The sequence below is a fragment of the Colias eurytheme genome, chromosome 29 (assembly GCF_061535395.1).
Source record: "Colias eurytheme isolate Ceu_HAF_F1 chromosome 29, ilColEury1 Martin Lab GWU primary, whole genome shotgun sequence".
Taxonomy (NCBI): Eukaryota; Metazoa; Arthropoda; class Insecta; order Lepidoptera; family Pieridae; genus Colias; species Colias eurytheme.
Genome location: NC_143008.1, coordinates 2,924,021 through 2,934,084, shown reverse-complemented (window position 1 = coordinate 2,934,084; position 10,064 = coordinate 2,924,021). Strand labels below are relative to the sequence as shown.

Sequence of the window (10,064 nt, the reverse complement as noted above, 5' to 3'; positions counted from 1 at the left end):
CTTCTATGTTTTTCTTTTCTAATGTGTTTTAAATCATAAGGAATTTACTTTAAGAAAAAAAATCTCTAATTCACCTATTAAAATGCACCTTTTAAGATTTTTAAAATAGCAACATTTTTAGTCTATCAAGTGCAACATTAAAAATAACCTTAAACTTTTTGGTTGTATCAAAAAATTTCGGGAATTACGTAAATCCTCCTTGGATAAATTTCCCATATAATAATTCACCATGTCTGAACTTCCTTACGGACCCCCAGTGCGTGTATCGCCTTTGATCAGGGTAAGGGTTATTTTTCTTATATTATGTAACAGAAAATTTTATCATTCCATTTCCAATATAATAATCCTATTGAATACCGTAAAATTAAAAAGTTAACTTCAATTTTAGAACTTTAATTGTAAACAATTGAAAATGGAATACAATTTAAACAAAACAAAAGTTTAATAGTTTAATTTACAATTACCTATTATTGTTCCATGAAAATTATCATGTACCCAAATATCTAGGTGCAAAATAGGTGTATATTTAAATCTGTTAATTTAAAAGCCCATTTAAACCTATAGGTATTTAAGGAAGCTTTAAAAAAATAAGAATTCAAAAACAAAATCTATATATCGCATATTTTTTAAATTCTACATATTTGTTACTACCTGCCTTTTTAGTACTAACATAAAAACTTAATGCAAGCATTTTTTAACATCATTTTCTACAAAACTACCTTCCTAATAGGAGTATATTTTATTCCACTAAGCTACGCTTAATCAGCTGTTTATAACAAATCATAAAATCAGTCTGTATATTAAATTAAAAATGAAATTTCAGTTCGGCCGCTGGTCATTCCTTGGAGTCGGCATCGTATATGGTGCTTTCCACCAGAACAGACTGTCCAAGAAGGAAGCTAAGATCCGGGAAATTGAAACCAAGGAGAAAGCTATCAGGGATGAAAAGCTGAAACAGGAGAAGGCTCTCGCTGCAGCCGGTAAGTTTATAATTCAAGTACATATGGGTATGAAAAATATTTTTTTTACTCAAAAACTAGCTAACCGCCCGCGGCTTCGCCCGCTTTGTCTAAAACCTAATAAATTATATACCTAATAATAGCTATTCTAAAACCTTCCTCTTGAATCACTCTATCTATTAAAAAAAACCTCATCAAAATCTGTTGCGTAGTTTTAAAGATTTAAGCGCGTCACACACGGTGAAGATACTATTGCATATGCTTTAAGCATACAAAGGGAAATAGGGACAGAGAAAGCGACTTTGTTTTATAATTTATACTATGTAGTCAGTAGTGATAAGTACAGTATGATTCAAACTTAATGGCGACTCGTAACATCGAACAATCTGATGCGCAGAAAACAATTTTAGGTATAAGCGGAAGTTAAGGGACCTGTGCACACCCGCACTTGCACCTAACTTCCGAACCGCCATTAAGTTTGAATCGAACTATACCTATGGATATGAAAAACAGTTCATCATCACTACATAATATTATAAAACAAAATTGCTTTCTCTGTCCTTTGTATGCTTTGTCTAAAACCTAATAAATTATATACTAAAACCTTCCTCTTGAATCACTCTATCTATTAAAAAAAACCTCATCAAAATCCGTTGCGTAGTATTAAAGATTTAAGCATACAAATGGACATAGGGAAATAGGGACAGAGAAAGCTACTTTGTTTTATACTATGTATGTATGTATCTTTAAAACTACACAACGGATTTTGATACGGTTTTTTTAATAGATAGTGATTCAAGAGGAAGGTTTTAGTATATTTTTTATTAGGTTTTAAAGTGAAGCCGCGGGCGGAAAGCTAGTTTAAAATATAAAAAAGAATATGCGCTTCCATATTCTCAATAAAAAAAAATAAAAAATCTCAATAAACATGTGGAAAATAACAAAAATCAAACTGCATTTTTTGGTATAAGCATAAATATTTAATTCTATTTTAAATATATTTTCTTTCTTTTTTCAGCCGAAATGAAGAATCTTGAAGAAATGATCAACAAGAAGGCATAAACTATAGACTAAGGTTAAAGTGTTGCCATACGTCATGTTTTGTGATGGCAAATAAATTCCATCTTTGTAATTATGTTGTATTTATGAAATATAGGTGATATCGAAAATTGTTTTTTTTTTTATTTGCCTATCCTGGGACATTTTTTCTAACTATTACATGTTACTTCGCTCTGTCATGTTAATAATTGTTTGAAATGCCATTACATAATACTAGCTTTCCGCCCGCGTTTTCAATTTCCGGGATAAAACCTATCCTGTGTTAATCCAAGTTACCCTCTATATGTGTGCTTTATTTTCATTGTAATCGGTTCAGTAGTATTTGCGTGAAAGAGTAACAAACACACACACACACATCCTCAAAAACTTTCGCATTTATAAGATAAGTAGGATAGGATAGGATTAGTAGGATTAAAATATATTTTCATGATCAATATTGTTGTAACTAACTATATTTTAACGAATGCTATAAGAAATGACGAATAATGTTCCGTATTTGTATCAAAAAAGCACTTTTTTTCATAAATCTATTGACAATAAATAAACCTTAAATAAACGTTGAAATAATGTCTGATATTTATGGGACAAATTTTGTTTTTCAAATAAAACGCTGGTATAAAAAAAACAGTTTTTTTTTTCAAATAAAACACGGGATGTTTTAACTTTTAATGTATATTGTGTCTATGTATATGATGGTCCGGCGCAACACCGTGCACTCGCTGCAGGTGCCTCGCCGCGTTACGACGTCTCGCGAAGCTGCTGTCGCACACGCCACACTTGTATCTGTATTGTGGTGCTCTATGCCTGTTCTTGTGTATACGCATGAGGGTTACAGATTTGAAACGTGCGGGGCACTGGTCACACTGAAAGGGAAATAGATTATTTATTGATAATTAAAAAATAATCTTGAATTGAGAATTTTCTTCGTTAATTCAAACATTAGTTAAAACATTGTTAGATACTAGAGAGCGTCGAGCGAGAAAATTATTATTTCTAAGAAAGGTAATTAATACCTTGAAATAAATAAGGATCATGGTTCACGAATTTCATTTCAGGGTATCAGTGACGTAATACAAACAACTGGTCTTAAGTCCGAGTGATGTTGTATAAAACATTCATTGAAATTAACACCTTATTACGTGATATTAATGTTCAGTATATATTGTATAGAAAATAGAAAACTCTGCCGAACACACGTGTAAGCAGAGTTTTGCTTCTGACAATTTTCGAGCAGGTTTGAAGCTCTAGGAGTTTTAAGTATAGTAATAACTACTTGACTCTTGAGATTTATAAATAACAAGCTGTACCGCGCGGTTTCACCCGCGTGGCTCCTGTTGGTCTTAGCGTAATGATTTATAGCCTTCCGGCCTTCGTCGATGAATGGGCTATCTAACACCGAATTTTTCAAATCGGACCAGTAGTGCCCGAGATTAGCGCGTTCAAACAAACATACAACAAACAAACAAACTCTTCAGGTTAATAATATGTATTAGTATAGATTACATACATTTTGTATTAAAATATTTTCAACTTACATATTGTAATACTTACTATGAAAATACTCAACAGAAAATAAATAAAAATACCTGAACAGTCTTTTCAGGCAAATGTATAGCTATGTGTTGTAGATAGCTGCTCTTTCTATGGAAGCCGGCGTTACATTCATTGCATACATAGGGCTTTTCACCTGTGTGGAGTCGCTCATGTATCTGTAAATAATTTTAATAAAAAATAAAATTTCTACTGCCTAGGTCCCCCCGCCCTTTTCCTGCAATTAGCAATATTTTTTGTATAAACTGCACTGCATTATTTTTTAATCAACTAGGTATTATCTCTATGCTATTGGTTGCAACTACACGTTTAAAGCTATTTTATTTATTTATTTATACTTTATTGCACACACATAAGAAAGTACAAATACAGAAAGAACATAAAATAGAGAAAGATATGTACAAACGGCGGCCTTATCGCTAGATAGCGATCTCTTCCAGGCTACCGTATGTATGCGTAAGGAGAGATTATTATATTAGCTACTAGCTTCCGCCTGCGAGTCCGTCCGCGCGGATGTCGGTCTTCGCGTGGATGGTTTATTTCTCCATTTTGAGTAACTCTGACAACAACATCTTATAAATATCTATTGGACCCAAATACTGCTAGGCCTATAATAATACCCAACGTGTGTTCGCGGTTCTACAGAACAACGTCTATGGATAAAACTGAAAAATAAAGATTATTTTTTTTCTTCGTATTTTTCCAGGATAAAAAGGATCCTATTTTACGCCCAGGATAATAAGGTATTATTATACCAAGTTTCATCGAAATCGAACCGTTAGTTTTCACGTGATGTCTTCACATACAGACAGACAGACAGACAGACAAAAATTTTTTTAATCACATATTTGGGTTTGGTATCGATCCAGTAACACCCCCTGCTATTTATTTTTTCAATATTTTCAATGTACAGAATTGACCCTTCTACAGATTTATTATATGTATAGATTGGATATCTTAATAGAAGTTTTTCATGGTGTTCATTCAATTTTTGTAACTACACATTACACAATATTTAGCTCGCTTTTCGCCGTAATTAATATAGACGAACGTTTCGCGCGTTGATTTAAATTTTAAAGTGTTTTAAAAATAATTTTGAAAAATAAAAATGATATCCCTACTAATAATATAATACTCTCAACCTCTCAACCGATTTTGATGTAATTTGGCACAGACAATCTTTAGACCCTGAGAAGGAACCTTTTATCAAAATTCAAAGCATCACGCGGGTGAAGCCGCGGGCGGAAGCTAGTTGCTTATAAAAATATACATGGAATTGTGTTATTTTTTGTCGTGAATGCAATAATGTTCTCAATAATAAGTACCTAACAAATTAACATACCTTAACCAATAAATTTATAAAGAATAGAAAAAATTCGATCACGAGGCGGGACTCAAACCCGCATCTTCTCGCGCCATTCCGGGGCGGATGCCTGACCAATTCAGCCACTCGTGACCCGCCAGAGCGATCGAATTTATTCTATTCTTTCAGTTTTATGTGTCTAAGGGACACACAGAAGGAATTTTTTCTATTCTATATAAATTTACATTTATAAAGCATTTGAATGCCATAAAACCTAAATATCAATTTCAATACCTTAACCTGTTCTGCATTAGACGCTTTATAATCACAGTACGAACATTTGTCCGTCTTCTCATAGCCATGTTTTGCTCTACAGTGCATCAGTAGAAGCCGGCGAGTGATAAACTTTTTGCCGCAATGCTGTAATTATGAAATGTTAATAATTATAATGGAGACTAAACATTTTTAAGCTATTGCATAGCTTTTATCTCAGACTTTGAGCGCGGCGACCGAATGTAAAAATTCCGTAACGAAAAAACGTAACACCCCCCACTCCAACCGGCACAGCAATGCGATGCTATGCAATAGCTTTACCGCGGCAGTCCTCGAGTGCCACATGTATCACAGGCTAATTTAATAAATTTAATTTTATACACACCTCGCAAACAACATCGAAACCAGTGTGTATCTTATAATGATTCCGGAGCGACAGTTTCGAAGTCAATATCTTATGGCAATATTCACACTCTATCTCTTCTTTCCCCCTCTCCTTTTTTCTCTTATCTTCTTTGTCCGTTTTACCTTTCAAAGTTCGCACGACATTTTTTTTTCGAACAGCGCTCCGTTTTTTCTTATCAAATATATTATCTGTTTCTTCGATAACAGGTTTTGTATCTGTGCTCATTTCCTTGTGTTCGTTGATTTGAAATGTGTCTAGCGTAATGTTATCGTCAAATTCCTTGAAGTCATCATCGTTGGCGTCAAAAATATCTATCATTGTTACATTTTCGTTTAATTTTATTGTAAATACAGTGGGAAGTGTGTCATTTGGTTGGTAATTTAGTAAAAACTGCTGGATTTCTTCACATTTTCTTCTATATTTAGTGGATTCATTTACAAAACTGATGCAGTTTGAACATATTTCTTGAGGTAGATTATCATTATATTCAACCTGAAGACAATATCGATTAATTCATGGAAAAATTAAAAGAAAAAATACTTTTCTTTACTTTATTGTATGTAAATTATTCCTATAGAACTTAACTATAATTTAAACTGCAATAATAATGAAATGGCAATATAAATACTTTAATTTATGAATTATATTATTTATTTATTTATTTATTCATACTTTATTGCTCTGAAATAACTTAACTAGGAATTTAATCGAATTATAGATTAAAACAAATGGCGGTCTCATCGCTAAATAGCGATTTCTTCCAGACAACCAGAGTACAATTACGCATTGCATACTATTACTTAAATTAAGAATATTTTTTTCAATTCATTACAATTTCGTGCGTCTTTTTGAGTTAAGACTTACAAACAAAAACTATATCCAACTTTTCTTGTTTAATATTTATATACCTATGTTATACTCGATAACTTAAACTTGTGTTAAATATATATACATAAGATACGTACCTTAATTCCTGTAGCAATTAATATAATATTTGTGTATTTTTCACTGTGTTCCGGGTACATAAATATAGGGTATAAGTTTTGACTATTTATACACAATCTGCAGCATTTTAATGGATGCATTCTTATTTTATAATACCTTAGAAACTGTATTCGAATAATTATTAATATGCAACTGTTAAATCTTTTACATTAATATAAAATTAAAAAACTTCTTTTGCATATTTTCATTTTCCAAACAAACATTGGAATTTTTTAAACATTCTCGTTTGACATTGACATATGTATGTCATATTTAATCATTATGATGACGTTTATTAATGTAAGATACGTGTCTATTTGACAAGGTAAGAAAATGACAGAAACGATCTTAGATCATTATGAAACGATAAACCAACATTTAAGCCTATGCATAACTGTATATAATGCATAAAAAAGTAGTTAAGGACAGCATTCATATAAAACATAGCACTCCGCTGCGTACGTACTCTATCTAAACTCACTGCACCGATATTCATTCTGTTTTCACTTGTGGATAGTGTGGCTCGTGAGTTATGTCTAGTTCTAGTATAATATAATAATTCTCTTTCAATTCAAAGTGCCAAAAGTCAGTAATAGATTAGTACATATTTGTTACGGTATGCATCTTTATTTTGGAAGTCTATTTAGAATTCCTTCCGAGTAAGAAGTATAAAAAGAAACAAGAAAACTCAATTAATGTATAACAAAATATTTATTTTTCCTTATAGTAAATATAACAATATTTTAAATACTAATTTGCATAATATTTAATAAGTGAATTGACTTATTAAATACTATGGACAAAATCATAATAATAATTTGTGTACCTAACTACATAATATACCAGTGAATTAAATAAAAAAAATAACTGAAATAAATTCTCGCAGAAATACATTATTAATAAATTAGACATACTTATTTCATAGAACAATACTCCGTATAATAGAAAGGGACCATTCAAGTATTACTTAACACAATTTATACATATAACGATAAAACATAATTTTAAACAGTTAACTAAAGCTGGCTACTCTCGTACCTGCCACAGGGGCATTGGAACGATCTCGGCACAGCAGTCGGAGCAATTTCACCTGTTCTCTAAATTGCCCCTGCTTGCCTATACTCATCACAAAGAGCCAATTATTAAGGGTGCAATTCCAATATTGCCCCTGCTGCTCGTATGTGTGTAGCCGGTTTAAAATTCAGTGCGTTGTCATCTTCTTGATTGAGATTCTGCCATATATAGTTTGATCGATTATTGCGTAAGGAATTGCTTCAATATTACTGTTTCCCTTTAATAAATGTACACGAGATATAAACAACTTAATTTATCTGCACAAATCAAAATACTTCATTTTAAACTAGATGATCAGTGTAATCTAAGCTTCTTTTACTTAAGCTATGGTTCACATAATTCATATTTCTCTATGCACTCTATCAACCAGCCAACTGGCAAAGCTTTAACATGAGCCATGTTATACATTGGTTCATACATGTCCTTAAAAATAATATAGTGAGAGCATATCTCCAACTTCCCACCTTTCTTAGCATGATACGGAACAAGTTTCTCAGCTTCTGGTATCAATTCTGGGTTCGGTACTCTCCGTAGAACTATACCACCTGCGTCTATTATTAGCTTTGTTAACACCGCCTTCGTTAATACTAACGTTTTTGATATTTCGTACTTACTTATAAAATTGTGTAAGTAGAAGTGGCAGCCGTTGAAAATGCCTGGCAATTGCTTGTATCTGTTGTAGCGCGAATTTTTCGGTCCATTATACAGTTTATTTCCGACGCCTTTCACTTCATAATCTTGGAACGGTTCCAGGATTTGTTCCGATGATTTCGTAACCCATTTGGAGGATATCACCCATACACCGTATACAATGGCTTGCAAAACATCCACGCTAGATGTACATACATCGTCATCCACATCCACAATCAAATGAGTGACTTTTGCTGTGAATTTTGTCTCCAAGTGCAAATTAGAATGATGTTTCGTTAATATTTTCAACTTACTAGTCACTGTCCTGAATTGTGACACACAGAACACTCTCATATCTTCGAAATCTAATTCCGAATGTGCATTTGCTATTAAAGTTACATTGAAGCCTTGCGTTTGTAGTAAATTTTCAGCAGCATCAAACAAAATGGCTTTCATGTCTTCTGACGCCAATTGTACTGGAGTTTCGCCTTTGCAGTTCCGTGCGTACAAATCCGCTCCATGTTTAACGAGTTCGGCGGCTATATCCTTACGATTATATCTCACAGCTTCATGCAATGGTGTTTCATTGCTTGGCCCTGGTACGTTAATAAGCGTGTTGAACTGTAAGAGTGCTTTAACAATTTCTAGTTTACCGTTTTGTACTACTTCGTGGAGCGGCGTCCATCCAGCATTATCTTTAGTGTTCGAATTGGCCCCTTGATTTAATAAGTCCAATACTCTATCAATTTTACCCAGTCTACAAGCTACGTGAAGACTCGTTTCACCTTTAGTGTTTTTCTTTTCGATACCTTTTTTCGAGCTTGCAGTTGACGATATTGTTATGTTCAAATCAGATTTACTTTTCGGCTTTTTAAACTCACTATCTGGAGTGTTTTTATTCAGTACTTTCATATTTTCTTTACTTGATTGAACCTCGTCTGTGGCTTTACCGCGCTTTTTTGCGGATACAACTTGTTTTGAATCTTGAGGCCTACAATTTTGGAATATCTTGTCGAGTTCTTTCGCAGATTCTATACAGTTAGCTAAATCATTGCCAGGATATACGGAACAACCTTCTAGAGGCATATTACATGTGGGACATTGTTTTAAGTTTTCAAAATGCTCCGCGCATATGTAATGAAAACAAGCGCTCAGACTTACTGGTTTAACACATAACTTCGAACAAACGCCGCAAGTATAATCTTGTTTGACCGCGTCTAACGCTTTGAGGAATTTGTTTAATTTATCAGGAGACATCTTGCTGCTCATATTTGTGTGTTGAACCACGTTTAAACTAATTTAAACCACCCAACTTCCAAAAAGGTGAGAACAATCAACAAACCAAAATAAAGCCAAATGCTAATAGAGTTAGGCAGCTGAGTGCTGACACTTGACAGTGACAATTCAGGATACATGTCTATTGGAAAAATAATATAAGCAAAGAAAAAAAAAACGAAATTATTTGGACTTTGGTATATTTGATGATTCATGAGACATTTGGCGCAATAATCATGAGCCATGACTGTTTTGTTTTACTGCCTCTTTCGTTTGAAAAATGGCGATGATTTATATGGAAAATTTCACCATTTATATAAGTTGTAACGCAAAACAAAATTATATGAACCTTAGTCGAAAGCAGTCTAAACTAAAGTCTAGGCTGATAAGATAAAAATACAGGTTAAAAAAACGCAAAGTTAAGAATAAGCATTTATATAGATTAATAAAAAGTACAAAATAGCTTATAATATATTGTCGTTGATATTGCAATACGTTCTATGTGATTTTTTTTTACGATTTTTCGCATTTTAATTCTGAACGCATCCGT

General features: G+C 32.9%; 3 protein-coding genes across 3 annotated transcripts; 1 reads left to right on the top strand and 2 right to left on the bottom strand.

The window, feature by feature from the left end:
• The first annotated feature begins 113 nt into the window (after positions 1-113).
• On the top strand, positions 114-2,128 carry ATPsynE (ATP synthase, subunit E). The gene is made up of 3 exons (XM_090118145.1): positions 114-280; positions 824-980; positions 1,978-2,128. The coding sequence occupies exons 1-3, from the start codon at positions 230-232 to the stop codon at positions 2,019-2,021; spliced, it is 252 nt and encodes an 83-aa protein (XP_089974271.1). The 5' UTR covers positions 114-229; the 3' UTR covers positions 2,022-2,128.
• A 555-nt stretch (positions 2,129-2,683) lies between these two features.
• On the bottom strand, positions 2,684-6,730 carry LOC149896116 (uncharacterized). Its single transcript, XM_090118235.1, has 5 exons — positions 6,517-6,730; positions 5,531-6,043; positions 5,167-5,292; positions 3,605-3,727; positions 2,684-2,881 (listed from the first exon to the last, which is right to left on the bottom strand). The coding sequence occupies exons 1-5, from the start codon at positions 6,634-6,636 to the stop codon at positions 2,684-2,686; spliced, it is 1,080 nt and encodes a 359-aa protein (XP_089974361.1). The 5' UTR covers positions 6,637-6,730.
• A 648-nt stretch (positions 6,731-7,378) lies between these two features.
• On the bottom strand, positions 7,379-9,584 carry LOC149896115 (BRCA1-associated RING domain protein 1-like). The gene has a single exon (XM_090118266.1). It carries the CDS (start codon positions 9,506-9,508, stop codon positions 7,934-7,936), a length of 1,575 nt encoding a protein of 524 aa, XP_089974392.1. The 5' UTR covers positions 9,509-9,584; the 3' UTR covers positions 7,379-7,933.
• Positions 9,585-10,064: the final 480 nt, after the last annotated feature.

What these genes read in the sequence shown, in the direction of transcription:
- LOC149896115 (XM_090118266.1), bottom strand. Translation starts at nt 9,508, where the DNA reads ATGAGCAGCAAGATGTCTCCTGATAAATTAAACAAATTCCTCAAAGCG.
- ATPsynE (XM_090118145.1), top strand. Translation starts at nt 230, where the DNA reads ATGTCTGAACTTCCTTACGGACCCCCAGTGCGTGTATCGCCTTTGATC. An exon ending in GTGTATCGCCTTTGATCAGG is followed by an intron (nt 281 to 823) that starts GTAAGGGTTATT and finishes ATGAAATTTCAG; the next exon opens with TTCGGCCGCTGGTCATTCCT. An exon ending in GAAGGCTCTCGCTGCAGCCG is followed by an intron (nt 981 to 1,977) that starts GTAAGTTTATAA and finishes TTCTTTTTTCAG; the next exon opens with CCGAAATGAAGAATCTTGAA.
- LOC149896116 (XM_090118235.1), bottom strand. Translation starts at nt 6,636, where the DNA reads ATGCATCCATTAAAATGCTGCAGATTGTGTATAAATAGTCAAAACTTA. An exon ending in TAATTGCTACAGGAATTAAG is followed by an intron (nt 6,044 to 6,516) that starts GTACGTATCTTA and finishes TATTGTCTTCAG; the next exon opens with GTTGAATATAATGATAATCT. An exon ending in CTAATGCAGAACAGGTTAAG is followed by an intron (nt 3,728 to 5,166) that starts GTATTGAAATTG and finishes AATTATTTACAG; the next exon opens with ATACATGAGCGACTCCACAC.